We start from the raw sequence: 19,142 nt of genomic DNA on the forward strand, positions 1-19,142 counted from the left end.
CCGGGGGGGGGGGGGGGGGGGGGGGGGGGGGGGGGGGGGGGGGGGGGGGGGGGGGGGGGGGGGGGAGGAAGGGGGGCGAGGAGGGGGACACCGGACCTGGAGGGATATTAGTTCTCCTTCATTAATATAAGAGGTTTACAGGAAAGATCGCTCTTACTTTCGATGTGCATTTGATTCCCCAGGAAGTCAGATCTTGGTTAGCTACTTTATGAAAAAGTCAATTCCAAAACTAAATGCAGTAAAATATACAACTCACAATTCATCTTCACTGGACTACACTATGGTTACCAACAATTCAGTCGTCTATATCTTTTTTTTTCTTTTTTTTTTTTTTCCTTTTTTTTAGATTATTCATTACAAAGATTTACAGCAATATAAAGAATGAGGGGGAAACTGCAAAGAAATTTGAAAAGAGTTTGTCAGCATATTTGGCACCTGCAGGGACCAGTAATGGATTTGGCACTTGGGGGCGGGGGGGGGGGGGAGGGAGTGTTGGGGGGAATACCATAAAAATAATACTGCTGATGTCGAACTAGTTCGTTTAAAGAAAAATACAGAGGCAGTCAATTTTGCTTTTGGAAGGCGTCATGCTACTTTAATCGACTTTCCTATGAGATGTATTTCTGTTCTTTTGAAGGGAAAGCTGAGCTTTGCCTTAGCTGTGTTAGCCCAGGGCATGGCATAATTATTTCATACCAGGAATTGCAGAGAAAGTGAGAAACCCATTACTCGCTGCTAGAGCTATGGACCACTCTGCATCTCCAGAGGCATTTATTAAGAGTGTTTACCTGGGGAGGAGCAGGGAAAATAAGGAGCGAGGGAGATGTAGGGAAGGGCATAAAGAAATTTAAACAGGATCTAAGTTTTGTGACTTAACAATGAAACAAAACCAAAAAAAAAAAAATCCAAACAAATAATAAAGAAACAGAACCAAAGAAAAGTAACCGGTTACAATAAATTAAATACTATGTACAGGCATTTCACAGGCTCTTTTTCCCCCACTGCTATCCCCTAGTAACCATCCGTAGTAAAAGGAAGGAAGCGCTGTACGGTTTAATAGTCTAAGCATCCTACTTATCAGTGGGTTTCGGAGCGGCCGTGCCCCCCGCGACCTCGGCGCGCCCTCGGGGAGCGGAGCGGGGGGCCGTGGCGGCAGCCGCGGCTCTAACTCCCTCCCTGCTTGCCCGCCGGGCCCCACGGGGCCGGAGCCGGGGCCGGGACTACGGATGGGACAGCTAGGGGCGGGGGTCAGTGCGCTAACGCGGAGGAGTTATTGTGCAAAAGGACGGCGGTGCCGGGCGGGCCGCGCCTAGCTGTGAGAATAGAAGCCGTAGTAGCCGATGTCCTTGGCGCAGGTCTTTTCGCAGTCCCGCTGGGTGAGCACCTCGCTCTTGAGGGGCGAGGAGCTCTCGGACACCGGGGTGTCCGAGGGAGAGATCCGCCTCCTTTTAGCCTGCTCGTAAATCCCAGAATCGGTGGAGTCGATGGACTTAATGGACGACGGCGTCTCGATCCAGCTGGAGTCGGACAAATCTTTGGGCTTGGAGTCCTCGGCTCCCGGCAAGGGGGACCGCTCGGGGGCCAGGCTCTCTGCTTCTTCCCCCAGGTAGGGGTTGCCAGCGGCCATGCGCGCCGCCGCCGCGCTGTTGGGCCAGCAAGAGAGCACGGAGCCCGATTTGCTGCAGTACTGCGGAGGGCTGCGGGCCCCCCAGCCCGAGGGGTCAGCGTAGTAGCCTAGCGGCCGCCCGGCGCAGCCTGCCGCCTGCAGTGGCAACGCCTTGACGCCGGCGGCCGCGTAGGAAAGCAGCGTGGCAGCATTGCCGGCGAAGTCGGTAGCCGTGTCGTAGGCGGAAGCGGCGAAATCGAGGCGGTTGTTGGCGGGGGCGACGAACCAGCGTTGCGGCGAGGGGGCCCCCGGGTCCTCGGCTTGCTGTGGGGAGAGCAGCCCGTTGGTGTGGGGCACGCTGCGGTCGGCGCCGGGCCCCGGGCCGGCTCCTGCCCCGGGGTGGAAGCGGGACTTGGCGTAGTTACTCACAAACTGGTCTTGAAGGAAGGAGCCGGCCATGGCGTAGCGGGCCCCGGGCACGATCTGCGAGCGGGGCGAGTCGTTGGGGGAAGGCGTCAGCCGATCCATGTCGCAACCCGTGTAGATCCTGCCCAAGAGAAGGGGAGAGAACTGGGTGTCCGCCACTGCCCGGCGCCCTTCTTGGCGCGGGACGCTGCCGGCCGCAGCCCTAGCGCTTTCCCGCCCCATCTGCGGCCTGCGTTCCCCTCTGGGATCGGAGTCCTCCGGCGCCAGGAGCGCCGAGGGCCTCAACCGGGAAGGCGGAAGATGGAGAGAGGCATGGACAACAAATATTCAGCAACCGATTGGTCCTTCATTGACGGGGCAGGGATCTCTTGCTCCGGTTCGAGCCCAGCATCCCAATGGCGTCAAATCTCGCGCCGTTACACATTGACCAGTCCCGCTGTACGAGCAACAGGCAACCCGGTCATTTGCCGCGAACAGCATGAATGGCAGACTAAGGAATTATATCGGCTGTTTAACACTTATTATTGGGAGTCATAGACGAACCATCAACATTTTACCGAGTTTAAATTAAGCTAATCTTTAAACACCTACTGTAGAAAATGTAAAGACAGACACATCCAGTGTTCCCTGCGTGGCCTATATATAATTCTCCCATGCTGGGCTGCAATTTGCGATTATAAAAACTTTAATGGATGAATAACTACTATCTGTATTTAATTCAGGCTAAAACTGTGCTTTAATTAACCCTCCACGCCTCCTGGAATTTCTTATCCAAAATAAACTTGGCCCTTAAACAAATTCAACGTGCTAGACAACATTGAAGCTTCCCCCTCCCCCCATCTCCTTTCAAGTGACGCCTTATAAAGTTTTTTCCTTATTAAAAAGAGAAAAGCACTTGTGGCTGGAGGCGAAGGCCATGCAACCTTTCCAAAAGCTGCTCATCTTCCTCGCAGGACGCCCAGAAACGCGGACAGGCACGGATGCCCCCCTCTCTGGCACCAAGTACCGAAGTTCCCCTTCCCGCCGGCGGCTTGGTTTCCCCGCCACAGCCACCGCGACCCTAGCCTTTGAGGAAGAGCCTGTGATCGGTCCCGAACCCCTCTCACATTAGTTCAGGCCTAGGTGTCGTTTCCACACTTGGAAACTGCTGCTGGAGGATGCGGGACCGCTGTCAGAGCTGAGGGAAGCTTAAGCAGACGCTGAAGATATGCGCGAGCTTAGGCACTCCACAAGAGAGGCCGCTCCCCGCCGCTGTTTAGAGTGGCAAAAGGAGGTTTTACCTCTTAAAGTCGGAGTCACGTACCGCAAACCTGTGGCTTGCAGTGGGGCAAGTGAACTCCAAAGCCGCCCACCCTTCAAAAGGCTGGGCCGCCCTATGCCCGCCACCCGGGCTGGCCCGGCCCGGGCTGGGCAGCGGGGTCATCGTCTACCGGGACGGGATGTCCCTATTCCGCTCCCGAGCGCCAAGAAAAGCGGCGGCACCAGCGGCAGCTCCTGCGGAGGCACGGCCTGATGGATCAAACGGCCGTGCCTGGGAATGAGCGGGCCGAAGTGGACAGGCAGAGGGGACAAACCGCGGTTAGAACTTAGGAGGCTTTAGCTCTACCCAGAAAATAGGGGGTAAAAAGAAATAATAAATTTAAAAATGCATGTCCATAGAAGAACAAAACGAGCCAAAGAAATTGCTCTCTGAACACCGGTTCTGTGGACCTCAGGACTGTGCAAACCCGGCGGGCTGTGCGGGTGAGTCTGTCGGAGCCCTTGCGCGGAAACTTGGAACGGGGCGACACGTGCGTGCCCGGAAAAACCAACAACAAACCCGCCGCGAGTGCTGGAGCCAGGTGCGGGCTCAGTCATGGGCAGCGTGGCCCCGGGCGCGGACGTGGCCGTGGGCTGCGCAGGGCTGCGCTGATTCCAGCCGCAGGGTCGGCCGCTCCGACGCCTCGCCGAGAGAGCTTACGGGTACCTCCCTCCCGGAGGGCTCTGGAAAAACCTGACATTACACATTTCAATGTGAAATGAAACCAGCTCGCATCCTGAAGTGTCCCTCTTTGACATGTACGTGCAGCCGGCAGAAGGGTAGTAAAAACCGCTTTACTTACGTGTCATAATTGTCGCGGAAGCCTTTTGCGAAAGGGTTGTGATCTATTTTCAGCTGTGTGATCTAGAGAAAAAGAGGAGCAGAACGCACGTTGGGAAAGCCTGGAAAATGTACCCTGCTGAGCCAACACATTTGAAAAAGGATCAAGCTTTACTCTATTCGATCAAATTGCTTTTAAAACGTGAAAAATAAAGCCTTGGCGTGTGTATAGGTAACACAGTCTAATTTAAGGTTTAGTTTATTGTAAAGAGTACGATAGAATTTAGTGTTTGGCCCCGTGTTTTGAGACCCATATTGCTGCTACATAGGTATTAATATATTTAAATCCAGAAATTCTACAAAACGTACCGCAGAACGGTAGCTGAGAGTTTGCATTTGCATCGAGCAAAATAATTAAAGCAAAGATGTGGACTGAACATATGTCATTTGAAAAGGGGGCACCGGGCTATAGTAAAGCCAGACCACCCCGAAACGTAGCCAAGCATTAACGAGCTTTTAATTTGAGAAAGTTGCTCCGTCACCTCCGGCGAAATCAATGAGGTTGTTAACTGATCTTTACAGATTTGCAGCTCAAGCTGACAGCTTAACAGCTAACTGAGCTGCTTCCGACTGAAAGACAAACGCCTTTGCTGAACGCCCAGCTCCAGGCGTAGCGGCACGATCGCTGCGCGACCGGATCCGTCGCTCCGGGGCAAACGCAGGGTGGCGCGGGTGGCTCCAGCCGCGACCGGGGTTCGTCAGGCTCGGCCAGAACAGAAGGGCATGGAGCGGGAGATAGGAAGCCTCATCACCCCGCGGGTGGGGAAGCGCAGCATCCGGGCCACGCCGGCCTCTGCGGGGGGCACTGCGGAGAACGCGGGGGACCATAAGCGCAATAGACCAGAGAGCACTTTACATCAGTGTTTTGGTAGGCGGTGACTGCTATGAACTGGGTCTCGGGAAAGGTGAAGGTCTGCACTCTGCCCGGCTGGTTGGTATCCTCCGTGCCGTCTTCGTTCACCTCCACCACATGCAAGCGGGGCTGGTACTTGTGGAGGGACTGCAAAACCACCATCTGTCAGGCAGAGGAAAAAGAGGAAGGGGGCCGCGGAAAGAGGAGGAAATTAGAGCGAGAAGAACCGGGAGAGCGATGCCTGCGGGCGGCAGGACCCCGGCCGCCTCTCCGGGACTGTCTCGGGCTTCCCCGGCCACACTGGGCAGAGATGTCAGCCTAGGCAACGTTCTTTGGGTCAAAGAGGCCCGTGACAAAATAAACGGGAGTGCTTTCCTCCACCACCACTACCCTTTTATTTTCACCTAACGCGACGATTTTTAAAAAAAAATTTTTAAAAAATCACACGTCTTTTCGGAAGCGGCAGGATTTTGCCTGAAGCAATTAAAATTAACTCCGCCAGAGTGTCTGCGTTTCCCCCACTGACCTGCCCGTTGTTGTTCGATGCTCCTTTATTATTTGTAAGTTTTAGTTTCCCAAAGGAGATTTCCTGGCGCATCCAGTGGGCTCCCGTGTTGGGAGAGTCGGGGTGCATGTACACCCGGTTTCCTAAGCAAAACGACAAAAGCCACAATCGCATCACAGTTCCCACATACACCCCGGTTCTGCCTCTGTGTAGCAGCACACCAGATCGAAGGACCCCGTTCAAGTTAGCAGTATTTTACTGCCGACATTGCTTCATTTTAGCAGAGAAGGATTAAAATAATGTTTTCCGAACACCTCTTACTTTCTCCTCCACCCTCTTAAAAAAAAAAAAAAAAGCATCATTGGCCCATTCTCGTTTTAAGAAGTTGCCAGAGCCAGTCCACAAAGGCTTTAATTAATCATTCTCACCTACATATGTGTCGGGAAAAGTGTTAATTGCAGGAACTTGCCTTGTACATTGGTGTCCGCCTTGCCGCAAGGAACCCATTTGCCTCCCTGAAATCTCCAGTGGTTGGGATCCGCCAAAATTACATCCACAAAAATATTGTAGTGAGCCGTGGGGTCGAGACCAGAAATATTAAAACTTAGGAAAGGGAACATGCGCCTATAAAAAAGGAAAGGGAATAAAAAAAAAAAAAAGGAAAAAAAAAGAAAAAGAAAGGAAAGAAGGAAGGCAAGCCATCGGCAGCGACAGGCAGACGCTGAGAAACCATCCCGCTGTGCTTTATCCTTACGGCTCCCGATAGCGACCGGGAAATAAAAATCAAAAGAAACTCCCTCCCCGAAACGTCGAGCTTTCCGTGGGGACGGGGTGAGGACAGCAGGCGCAGGGACCTGCGGGGTGGCAGGGAGGGCTGCCCCGGTAGGGTCCGGCACCGACGCTCCCGGCGCCCAGCGCAGGGGCCCCGGCAGCGGACGGCTCCCCCGGGGCGGCGGAGGCTCCAGGCGGCTCCCCCGGCGGAGCAGCCCCGACACCCGGCGAGGGTCCGCGCGGTGGCTTACCTCCCCTGCTTCGTGATGATCATCTCCGTCTGGTGCCGGTGAAATTTCAGCCAGAGTGGCCTGTTGCACAGGTAGACCTGAGCCTTTCCGGGAACTAGCCCCGGCTGGGTGGAGGAGAACTGGTAGAAAGGTGCCCCTTGGTAGGAATGGCCATACTGCTGGGGGTAAGGATAGCCCGCCGCGGGGTAGCCTTGTGGAGAAGAGTTGGACAGGAGGCTGTTATAAGCTCCGTTGGTGATCACAGGATGGTGAGCCATGTAGCGGCTGGGGCTGGCGATGGAGAAAGCTGGGTGAGCAGGTCCATGCTGGCTGGGGTAAGGGAACATGGTACTAGGAGCAGAGGCAGCAGACTGGGGCTGGCTGGACTGAGAGAGCAGATAGCGATCTGCAGCAGATCCATCGAAACTGTGACGAAGCTCAGAGACCCCGTCCAAGACGGGAGAGAGTTTATTTCTCTGGACGTCCCCTGGTGTGTCCTTGGAGTCAGGAAAATTGTCTGTATCTGACTGATTCGTCATCCCCCTGGTAATTTTTTTCAAAGGTGAACTTCTCTCCAGGTTGTCAGTGGTCGAGATAATAGGATGATCATGCAAGGCAAGCTCAGATCCGCCTGCATGTGGGTAACTGCTGCTCACATTGAGAAATTTCTTGGAGAGCATGATAGAGGGAGAAAGACAATGCTCCAGCTGCATAGCTCTAGCACCACAGTAATAACCCTTCAGTCCCTGGATCTGAAAGGGCTCCTTAGTATCAGAAGCTAGACATCCTGGGACCCTCACTAGACAGAAAGCACTTCATCCGCCAAATGCTTCCCAAACGTTTGATTTACTTTTTTTTTTTTTTCCTCCTTTTTTTTTTTTTTTTTTTTTTTTTTCCTCCCTGGGAGAAGAGATTGGCCAATTGACACTATGCAGCAATCAGGAAAGACTCACTTTTGATCTTGCTGCTTGTGGAGAGGATGAAACGGCTGCTGCCATTGGTTAACCGCTGACAGTAATTTAATTAGATAGACATTAATTAGGATAATCACCTGGCTTCTGGTCGCGACGATCATGGCAAATTGAAGGAGATGATTTTATTGTGAGATAGAAGGAAGGGGAAGGGGGAAGGGAAGAATGTGTTTGCTGTAAGAACTCATTATTATGTGACCTTTCCAGCATTTTTTTTTCTTTTACTGTGGCTGGAAAAAATAAATCAAACCCCCCTGCGCTTCCCCAAATATTGCGCGCGTGTACCCCGCCTTTGTGTGTCAGGGAGGAGACCGGCTGCTGGGGGCTTCGGGAGCCGGCTGGGAGGGGAGCGCTGGGCTAGGCGGCTGCTGCCCTCGGCTCACCTCCACGATTTGCCTTCTTTCGGGGCGCGCAGCCCCTCTCTCCCCAACAGCTCCTGTGAGCGACCCCCCCCCCCCCCCCCCCCCGCTACCCTCGGCACAACGCCCCCACCCCTTCCCACCCGTGCCTGCTTCGCGGGGGAGAATACAACCTCCGTCTCCCCTGACAGCGGCCGCGTATCATCTCTTTTAAGTTCTGAAATAATCATAAGCTCCGCAAGCCGAAGTGCCCTAATGTATTTGCTGCGATGTTTACGGGTTCTTCAGTAAATTTATATTTTACCCGGCAGCCGTAATGTCGGAGATTATCAGCAAAACAGGGTGGAAGGTATCCATCCACCCCTCCGGCTCCGGATTTCTTTCCCCTTGATGCCTGCCATCCTTCCGTGCTTCAGTCCCACCAGCAGCGCTAGGAGGGGAGGGAGGTTTTTCACAAGGTTGGTCAGGAACAGCTGCCTCTCTTGGCGGCAGCGCGGCCCGAACGATAGGCTCAGGACGGGAGCAGAGAGCAGGGGTCCTGCAGCGGTAGCCGCCGGCACCCTCTGCCCGAGGGCGGCTCCGCAAGATCCGCCGGCCCGGAGGAGCTCTAGTCCCGATCCCGGGCGGAGAGCGGTGGCCCTGGGTGCGCACCCCACGGGGGCTGAGCGCGGCCAGGCCAGGGCGAGGCCCGCGCACCTTTGGGAAACGGGCTGCTGCCGCCCGCCGGGACACCCCGTTAGCAGGAGGGATTGGCAGGCAGATCCCCCACTGTGGTCCTTTGAGCCTCGGGCTAACTGAAACCGGGATGCTCCAAGACGAGAAGATGCGTCTGAATAGTTCAGGGCACTCTCCTACCACCCAGCCTCTACTAAGCATCAATCTCCCTTCTTAGGCAAGCTTCTAAGATCTTAAAAGCACCGTTTTGTTGTTGTGGGTTTTGTGTGTTTGCTTGCATATTTGTTTTCTGCCTACGGAGGACCTCTTCCTTTAGCAGTTCGGACTTCAAAGTATTTTACAGACCGTGTCCTTTTCCAGGTGACATCAGCAGCCGGCTTAAAGTTGGCATAATAAACCCAAGACCATCAAATCATCATCCGAAGCCAGGTTGAAACTTGGCAAACTCATAGCCAGAGAAGACTAGAACGAGGATGTTTTGTCAGAACATGTATTTCAGCACTCTCAAATCCCAGGGCCATTGGTTTCTCCATTGCTTAACTGTGAGCTAGCTCAGTTATTTGGAATTTCATAGAAGCAAACATACATTCTCTGCAAGGAAATTATTCTAATAAAATAAACCAAAAACCAAACCAGTTTTACTCACAGTTGGGTAGTACACCACATGCAACTTTCCATACTCCACCTTCTCTTTTCCATGCTAAGAAAATAGTTTTATGAGTATCAGTTCTAACTTCCTGACAGTTTTCATCAGTGTACTCAGCCCCTTCCCTTTCACTGCTTGAAACCGACAGAAAGGTAATGGACTTTAGAGGCAGGAGATGGGTCGAAATGCAGATAAGCCCTGGGAAACGTTGCCCTGAATTACAGAGCTACATCCATATAGATGCAGAGCTGCAATGAATTCAGTGGTATACTGCCAATCACATGGAAGTGCTAATGTATGCCAAAAACCTTCAGTGCACCACTCCTAAACTGGTATAATAGGGGAATATGAAATGGCAGGTGGTGTTACAGAATCGTCGTAGAAAGAAAGAGGTTTGCTAATACAGTATGTCTATCCTTCATGCTGACAAGTGACGAGGGGTCAAGCTGCTAATGAAGGTCTGCTCCATTGTGGCTGAAGGCTCAGAAGGTGGCAACTTCAAAACCTCTTTCTTCCTCCAAGATGGTATATGGGCTGCTGCTTTTCAGGTTACTGCATGCACACATTCTTCCAACTCCTCTGCGTAGCTCCTAAAGCACTAGACAAAAATGAGGAAAGATGCCCCAAAACCCAGCCATTTGTTTATTCACAAAACATCTTAGTAAATGGAAAATTGTGCCTCCAAGTCAAGCTAAGTGGATAGAACACAGGGCACCACAGCAGAAGCTCATGCTACAGGAGATCTGCATCTCTAGCAGACTCCCTTCAGCTACCCTCTGCAAGATGTACATTTGTCAAAATTAATTTAGAATATGCAAGACTTGCTGGTTTATCTCCCTGCTTACACCGGCCTTTCACACATGTATACACTGCAGCACTGTGATAGCTCCTCTCCTGTTCTGCAGTGCCATGTTACCCACGACCTGCCAAACTCTGTCTCCCTCGTGGCATTACACGTGCGTGTGGGAGTAGGTAGCAGCAGGGATGTAGAGCCCGGTTGGAAGATGAGCCCCAGGGCAGGTGCCCCAATCAGCTCCTGCCCCATGTCACCCTGGGGCAAGGCCCAAAATACAGCCTTTCTCGATGACATGCAGGTTTTTAGTGCGAATCAACAGAAAGCACTTCCACCTAACTATATGCAGGCAAATGTGGTTTGGTACATCTCCATTTTCCCTGTCTGATATTCTACTGCCTAGTGTGGGGGCAGAGGGAAGGCCATACGGAGGGCAGCTGCAAAAATCTGCATGTTTCCCTCTGAAGTAAGTGCATGCTAAATATATTTTGAGAGAGAGTTATTCTAAAATAGTAAATTAAAAGGCCTAAATAAATTCCAAACAAAAGAAAAACCTTCAAATGGCAATGAATAAGTAAATAAAAAATTACTGGGCACAAAGTGGAAAATCAGACAATTTTATGGGCTGTTTCTTTACTATGTGAGTAAGATGTCACATACTTTAAAAATAATCTTCAACACAAAAGAAGATATCTGGTTTTACTTGTGTGGCACAATTTTGTTCTTTAAAAAATCCAGTAAACAAATTATTGTGAGTGACAGAGAAAGAAAGCATTTCTGCCCAGATAAAAGAATCAAATCAGCCTAAGTGTCATCCAATACTTGAAAATCTCCACTAGCCCCCTTCCCCAAAACCACCATCAATCACCAAACCCAGTTATTTGGCTTTGCTTAAGACCAAGCAGACAAACCACCTGTGTTCCTGTGAATTTTCCTCCCTAGCCACTGGAAATGGTTTAAGTGTCATATTCCAGTTGAGACTCCTTCCATATATTTATATATATGGATGTCTCAAGTATGTTCTCCTTCACAGGAGGGAAGGTTCATATAACCTGGAACAGCCTCTATCACTTTAATGTTTATTCTCAGAATACTGCTATTTATGATACCACTTGTGAGAGTTGTATGATTCAGTTATCAGCATAACTGAATTAATTTTCTTAAGGTCAGCTGTTTCTGTGGATATTGGGATTTCAATAAATACTGAAAGGGGAGGTAGCAGGGGAATTTTCAGCATTTTAATTTATGTACATCCTCAGAATTCAACACTACTACATTTTTTTTTAAATCTTACAGAACCTATCTGGTAATCAATGAGAGCCAAGTTTTTGTTGTCCTAGCAATCAATATCAGAGTAGTTTTGCAGTGGGTAGAAGTAAACCTTTACCAACACTTACCTACACTGTTGATTCCCACCATCCTTTTTCAAAAAAGGCCTTCCAGAAGACAGGTTTGTAAATGTATTTATTATGTTGCAACAATCAAAATATATATGTACTACTGATTTTGCCCCCAATATTAAATGAAAATGTAATACATTTTTGCCCACATTGTGTTCTTGAATGCTTTGGAATCTGTGAAGACTCTGACATAAAGAAACTGAAGCAACTGCACAATTAGAGACTGAAAGGTGTTTTAGTGCTGCACTTACATCGTGAATTAAGTCAGATGTCTCAGTTTAATCAAAGACAGCCTTAACAGTCCCTGTTTTGTGAGTATTAGAAAAAAACCCAACAAATATACACAGAAAGCATCACAAACAGTAAATGGGTTATTTAAATACAACTGTATCCAACATAGCGGCTAAACACTGGACAATGTTTGAGGTCATCAGCACATCCACATGCTCTTCTAAATGACGTTTGGGATCCTGAAATACAAAGGATGCCATGAGATAAATGACTGAAACATCTCTGAAGGATTTCATTTTGTTCAGGTCTATGTAAGATGATTGCAAGTTAAGGAACACAGGTCAGTAATGTTCCTAAACTTTCCATTCTACCACGACCTAGCAAATAACTGAGTTTCCATGAATACGATTTTATTAGCCCATACCATCAACTCAGGTAATTTGAGGATAGGTTTAGGAAGTAAATTTCCTCCCAGCATCCAAAAAGGAACCATGACAGTTGTGAGTTTTGAAAGACATCACACAGTGTGTGTGGAATTCATTATACATCTCACTAAGGCAAATATTTTAATCTTAGTTCTGGTACACTGCAGTTTGTATTCAGACCTTTGTACAAATGTGTGTTCTAATCCTGTAGAGACTCAAGCATGATCTAACACGGTCTTTGAACAGTTGTATTGACTGCAAGAAAATTAGTGCATTTATACCCATTGGAAAAACCAGAAAAATGCACAATGCTATGTTTAAATGTTCTGAAAAATGGAATGTTAGGCTAAGCCTAAGTAGTATTTTGAAAACACACATCCACACAGACTCTTACTCAATTGATGTGGGCATTTTTGTGGGCATCTGGATAGAACAATAAGATTATGTCTGGTTGAAAGCCATACTCGCGTACTTCTAAGTAATTCATCTCTAAATAGCACAAAATTATCAGGCACGTTTAAAAAACATCTCTAAACTTCACTGTAGTATTATTGTAGTGGAAAGGAATGAAAATATGGAAGACAATAGTGTGGGAATTTTAGCTTTTTTTTTTTTTAAAAAAATGAATTGCTGTCAAAATCTAATGAACCAGTGTACCAGACAATCTGTGTGAGATGTCCTTCTTAACTCATTTCCAAAGATCATACAGTTCTCCAAAATTCTCTCTGTTCCTAGCAAATTATGAAACCTAATAAGATAATATCCCTGTTGTGGGCAGCTCGTCATTTATGAAGCTTTTTATAAAGACTGCATTAAAAAACCCAACACATGGAAGTTACTTAACTGAACCATTTTGTAATTTAAAGAAAACAGTAGTTTTATTGGGAAAAAATATTTTCTTTTTAAGGAACTGGTTTTTTGTTTGTTTTTTTTTCATGTATGCATAATGATTTAAACAACTAGTGAAGCTCAGGTTTTCTTCGAGATGACATCGTAACTCTTAAAATACAGCCCTTCTTACATGCTTTATTTTGTATATATATTTATCTGTGTGTAGGTGTGCACAAACACCATTGTTCTAAATGCCTCAGAAATACACGAGTGACTGAAGAATAGTGCAGATGTGTTATGACACAGCTGCTAGAAGCTGACATGTAAGAACAATCCAGAATCCTTTAAATTCTTCTATCACTACCAGCAACACAACAAATGCTGTTCTTTCAGGACAAACTGGATATTTGAAAAGCTATTTCTTGTTTCCATTGCCCTTCTTGAATTTGGACAGAACTTCTTACGAACTTGTTTTGCTCTCCTCTCCTTCATCAAGGCACATTTCCTCAACCTTGATGTCAAAATCAATTGTAGAAATAGTTTTCTGTCGTCTTCTGTAACATTCTACCTTGACATTGCCAAGTGATGTAATGCATTGATAGGTATTTTCAGTTTCAGCTAGGGTCCTGACCTGTTCTCCTTCACAAGCAATAGAATGCAAAGCAGCTTACCTGCATGCATACATACATAATTAAGCTCAGCACTGACAGTGAGTTCATGAACTGAGGGCAGGGGTGAGCTGGCTCATTAGCCATGATGATATATAAACAACACTCCCACTATTTTTCAATTATTACCATTTTAAAAAATTGTCCACAATTTTGGCCTCTCTGACACAGACTTGGGTACTTTTATACCTCTTCTTGGAAAGAAGTTTACAGAAAAGAACCCCAACAACTACCAAATCTCAGCACTGCTCCTCTGCATGGAACAGAAATGCATATAGAACACAACTTGCAGATATTCTGCTGATTACTATAGTCACAAGCTGTGATCCTTGCACAACAATCTTCGACAAAACTAAATTCATTACTTGGGAGTGTGGAGAATATCTTGCATGTAGAACTAAAGTCACCTACGCATATGTAAAAAATTAATATTTAGAATGAACGAAGCATATCATTCCACCTCACTGTAATTCATCACACCTCACCTGCTTGCCAACATTTTTTATTGCCAGCTGTTCAGGTGTCATCTTATCTTCTTCTTCAACAGCCTGTGAAAGAAACACAGAAAAGGTCACTGTTTCAAATTTCATTTACTTTTCCCCCCAAGCCACAAGATCCTCAAAATATAATTTGCTTTCTCAAAATTAAAAAAAAAAAAAAGGGGGGAGAAAAAAAAAGGGGGGGGGGTAAAAAAAAGCAAACAGCCATGGTTTTAATTACTGTTAGTGCAAAAGATCAAGGCAAATACTCCCGAGTGGTATCAACAGATAAAGATAGCTGGAGATAGTTAAACTACTAAAGCAGAAGAAAAATAATGTTACTTACATAACTTACTTTCAAGTGCTGAAGGTTTGACCTCAATAAATTTTTTACACTGTTTATAGTCACATATTTTCATATATTTGTATAATATTCTGTTGCCTCCAAACTGTAGCTTTGTAAAGTAAATCCACTAACTTAACTAAGTGAATGTAAAAGTGAATTTTGGTTTTAAGGACTTCTAAGCAGTTAAGAGAATAGCACTCATCAGGAATGACTGACATGCTTACTACTCAGAGCGCTGCTTGTTGAGATCTGGTATTTATAAAACATAGTTCTAAGTGTAAGTGGCAGTATTAAAACAGCACAAATAACTGTGATTCCTCTTTCTTACACCACTAATAATATATTTTTTTAAATCTAAAATGAACATTGAATTGGGCTTTAGACCATGTTCTAAATACTTACCATCCATCTACCGGAATGATACAAATAAGTAATTTTTATTCTGCACTACTGATCAAGTAGTCCTTGACTGAAGGGATGAAGAATACAATCAACTGCTTATTTTGGTTTACAGGAATCTTATGTTGTCTTCACTAATCAAGAATACAAAATTTATGTCATTACTCACATTTCAAAGCAAAATGTGAAATGCTTTGCTAGTTTAGGGCAAAAAGTCAGGCAGCAAAGCCTGAAGAGCTAATAGGCAATTAGAAACGACACATAGTTGGTTAGTAAGAAACATTATCCACCAGGCCATTAAATCCCCATTTGTGCCTAAATTATCAAATCCTACAAGACTCTTTGCCAAAAATTAGATTATAGAAATCAAGTAATGAAAAGTTTCCGCAACAATTGCTTTGTTCTTATAGCCTAGTCCTTCACAAGGCATTCTGAATAAAACCTGCGATATTCAACTTCTTACTTCTGAAATTAAGCAATTAATTTCTTCACTTCATAAACACAGCCACAGTTATACTATCATATGAGATATGAATACCTTGTTATAATTCTTAGCTAATTCTAACATCTCCTTCACTACTGTTTCATTGAGTTTACAATGTTCACTGTAGTCCTGCAGTGTCAAACCTTCCATCCAACTCTTCTTATGCAAATTCAGCAACATCTGCAAAACAAAATCTCTTTAGAGAATTCATTGTAGAATAAATTGACAATACTATGAAGATCTCTTTGACAGAGAATCAACTTATAACGGTAAGAACATAATAAACATTTGGTGATCTTACAACGTTTAAATCCAGGAAATATAATAATCAACTATTCTTCTACAGCAGATGATAGATTTTGCATAAGCTTTTGAATATCAAACATCTTGAACCCTAAATATGAAAAGCAGGCATGAAAACCAGGGTCACATTTACTTGGACAGGAATACTTAGGTTTTTCTTTTGTAACTTTAAATTTGTTGCTGTAGATTGAGAGCACACAACTGCACTGTAGAAGAGCTAGCAGAAAGGTGAATATTTTAGCTGTCAAATAGGGAATGGTTCAAGCTTCTGGCCTCAGAAGTTGAAAAATATTTTAATGCTTGGATTAAATATATGAAGTAGTTATTTGGGCTTCACTGATTATCCTGAACTGTACGCAAGCCGTTCCACAATTGCAGAAGAAGTGAACTTCTAAAACAACCAAAGCATGACTTGTCTGTGTTTCTCCTCCTACAGCCCTAAAAACAACTTGATAAAGTCATGCAGAGTTTTGATGAGAGTAAGTGTAGGAACTATTAGAAATACCTGCTATGTTTAACTTGACACTCTGATGTCATTCTTGAAAGAGTGAAGGAATAGCTACAAAGATAAATTTTCTGATTTTGATGACTAATGAAAGCGTACCTTGTGGATCTTCTGCAAACTTAAGGTCTGCAAACAATTTTCAGCTTGCCTTCAATTTGCAAACGCTGCATCTTTGAGAACCCACAAGTCCTGTAATTGCTACAACTTGAATAAAAAGTGCCTGTTTCATCCTGCGTACATACAAACTGAGTTGAAGCCTTGTGTCTTAATTCGTATGGCCAAGGTCTTCATTACTGACAGAAGGAGCTGTAGGTATGCTGCATATGGATAGTTTAACAAGGCTATCTGGAATTTAAAGGTATGGTTTGGTGTGATTGGCTCCTCATCTAATATATGAAGCATGTATTCTTGCATGTACTCTTCTTATTACAGATGGACATAACACCATGAGGGGAACTTGATATATATATGAACCTGTGTTATGATCAATGTGTGAAGATAGCTGCTGCTTCATAGAGTTACTCTAACTTGCTCAATATTAGTCTCCTACTAGTAAAGGTACCTATGTATGTAAAGCTGTTAAAAGAAAATTCACAATTTGAACTTCAGAAAAGACTGGATTGGCCACTGTTGTATTTTAGTGGAAACAATAACCTCTCAAAGTTTCATAAACATTACCTAAGAGAGATGGTTTTGTTGAATCAGTTACTTTTCAGTAACAATGAGGTTCTGAAAGTGATACCAGCCTAAAAAGGGGTTATGCATTTCACAAATTCTTTTAAGAATGCACATTTTTCCATTATTAAAAATTGGTGGATTTTTTAATTACTTCAAGCCCTCAAAAAGTCAAAATAAAGAGAGAAAACTGTTCTGGCCATTTAATTGTAAACTCCCAACTCTTGAGATCAATTTATAACCCCAACAAGGCAATGAATGTACATAGGTATAACTCAGGAAAGAACCTGGATTTTCCAAGAATTAGCTTCTAGATGATAAATAAGTTTGGGTTTTTTCTTCCTTTCTGATTGTTTTCCTGGTTGAGACTGTAAACCTAGATCTTACTGGTAACTGAGTAAGTTTGATACAGAACTCACTCAGAACATTTGTAAGTGAACAGTATTTTTTTCTGTAAATGCAGGACATCGCTACTTCCTCGTGTTCAATGAGACTTCAGGAGCTTCATACCAACTGGAAGCACTTCCCATTAAAGTGATTATAGTAAAAACCTAAGATAACTTGGTTATGTAATTCTATTTTGGAAAATATGGTCTTCTATCTTCAGGAATTCTAGCCTGTGAAAACCTAAGGCAGCTAGCATGTCTTTCAGTTTCATCAATGAAAATTTATGTTTTGTGTGAAGTTTCAAGTTAGAAAACAGCACAAGGACATTCCATAAAACAATTGGACAAACTATTCATATGAATACTAGAATGTGGTTTTGGAAGATTTTGTCATCATGACTACACACCTAAGTGCTTTCTGAAAGGGAAGCCATCTACCCCAGGAGTTAAACAAATACTGAATGTATCAGCAGTTGAAATCAGAATATTGCCACAAAGTTTAAATAGTTTGTGTTCTTTGTCCTCTGAATAAAAACTAAACCAATTACCTTCTGTTCTAGTTCATTCTTCCTGTAGTTGATGGTGATGGAATAGTAATGCCTGTTTAGTCCATGAATTAGTGCCTGTAAAATTCAGGGGAAAGTTGGCATAAAAATTGCCCAGCATTGAAATGAAGAAATATTAGAAGGAAAGGATCCATTTAAATACAACTATCTTCAAGCATCACAAACAAAAGAAAAAACACCAAGAAACATACACAGAGATTTTAAGTAGGCATCAATATACCTATTCCTATTTCTCTTTCAGTGATTTTTTTCTCTGACAGTCCTACTTTCTATTTCTAAACCATATTTTTTTCACACATGAACAACTACTATAGGAAAAAGTAGTAACTGCCTGCAAGCATTTGACCGATACATATGCACAGACATAGGTCTCTCAAATTTTTACTCTCAATAAATTTGGTAATCACTTCTATTAAAATATGTCTGTTTCTGTTACAAATAAGAGAATGTTGGCTATCTAATAATTTATAAACACTGGCAACATTCACCAAATGTGTCCTCTAAGGTACAATACAAAGAAACAGTAGCTGAAGCAATGATTAAACACGTCAGATATGGGCATCAAATTAACCTTTGATATTAAAGCTAATTTTCTTTTTTTATTAAACTTTAAATGAAAAGTAACCTTGTTCACTGTAATCATGCACTTTGCAAATTTATCCTTAAACTTGTATGTCACAATCTGATTGACAGAGATTAAGTAAAGTAAAACGTAAATACATGCATCTTCTGTTTTGCTCATGTGCATATAACCTTTTCTTTCTTTTTTCTTCCCCCCCCCCCCCCCCCCCCCCCCCCCCCCTTTATCCCTTTATGATTTAATTGTGAGTTGGGTTAGTATTTTGAGGGGAGGTAAAAAATTCTACTACAAATCCTCATCACAACTAAATTAGTAAATTTTTCAAATAAAATTTTACATATATATTTAGATTTATTTTTTAGACCTACAAAGAATGTATTTGCATCTTATGCAACTTAGCATTCCAAAATTATCAGTATGAAAGCTGAAAATGTTCTCTTCCACACATTTTAAACAAATTCCTTCTGCAAACACATACACAAAGACACAAAACTACTGGAATGGCTACATTTACAAGAACCAGCAGTTACAGATAACCATTACTTGTGCCACTTACTTTCATCAATGAAGTAATTTATGCTTGCAACTATTAGCAATAAAGCATTTCACAGAATCACAGAATGTCAGGTTGGAAGGGTCCCCAAGGTGATAGAGTAGTTTAAATGAGATGGCCCAGCACCTTGTCAAGCTGAGTCTTAAAACTGACCAATGCAGGGGAATCCACTAGTTCTCTTGGGAGATTACTCCAGTGTCTAACTGTTCTCATTGTGAGCAGTCATGACTTCCACTGCCATTTTCTTACCTCACTCAAAATGACTGCATATGAGGTTTTGGGGTTTGTGTTGAAACTCACTTGTAGATATTTAGGATGTTCTCTAAAGCTCCTAAA

At 44.7% G+C, this 19,142-nt stretch overlaps 2 protein-coding genes across 3 annotated transcripts in view; both read right to left on the minus strand.

The window, feature by feature from the left end:
• Positions 1-480: 480 nt before the first annotated feature.
• On the minus strand, positions 481-7,376 carry TBR1 (T-box brain transcription factor 1). 2 transcript variants are annotated; one of them, XM_054175153.1, is made up of 7 exons: positions 6,553-7,376; positions 6,000-6,154; positions 5,552-5,673; positions 5,029-5,187; positions 4,135-4,196; positions 2,036-2,153; positions 481-1,930 (listed from the first exon to the last, which is right to left on the minus strand). In XM_054175153.1, exons 1-7 carry the CDS (start codon positions 7,242-7,244, stop codon positions 1,310-1,312), a joined length of 1,929 nt encoding a protein of 642 aa, XP_054031128.1. In that variant the 5' UTR covers positions 7,245-7,376; the 3' UTR covers positions 481-1,309. The 2 variants fall into 2 exon arrangements, with proteins under 2 accessions (XP_054031128.1, XP_054031121.1); XM_054175146.1 differs by having other exon boundaries at positions 481-2,153.
• Positions 7,377-11,421: 4,045 nt separating this feature from the next.
• The window catches only part of PSMD14 (proteasome 26S subunit, non-ATPase 14), a 40,668-nt gene continuing 32,947 nt past the window's right edge, over positions 11,422-19,142 (minus strand). Inside the window, exons 7-10 of the mRNA XM_009911143.2 lie at positions 17,656-17,730; positions 15,293-15,418; positions 14,016-14,078; positions 11,422-11,845 (exon numbers count right to left, since the gene is read on the minus strand). Coding sequence (XP_009909445.2) covers positions 11,747-11,845; positions 14,016-14,078; positions 15,293-15,418; positions 17,656-17,730 — 363 coding nt within the window. The 3' untranslated portion in view covers positions 11,422-11,746. The remainder of the gene's footprint in view (positions 11,846-14,015; positions 14,079-15,292; positions 15,419-17,655; positions 17,731-19,142) is intronic.

The sequence above is a fragment of the Dryobates pubescens genome, chromosome 2 (assembly GCF_014839835.1).
Source record: "Dryobates pubescens isolate bDryPub1 chromosome 2, bDryPub1.pri, whole genome shotgun sequence".
Lineage (NCBI taxonomy): Eukaryota > Metazoa > Chordata > Aves > Piciformes > Picidae > Dryobates > Dryobates pubescens.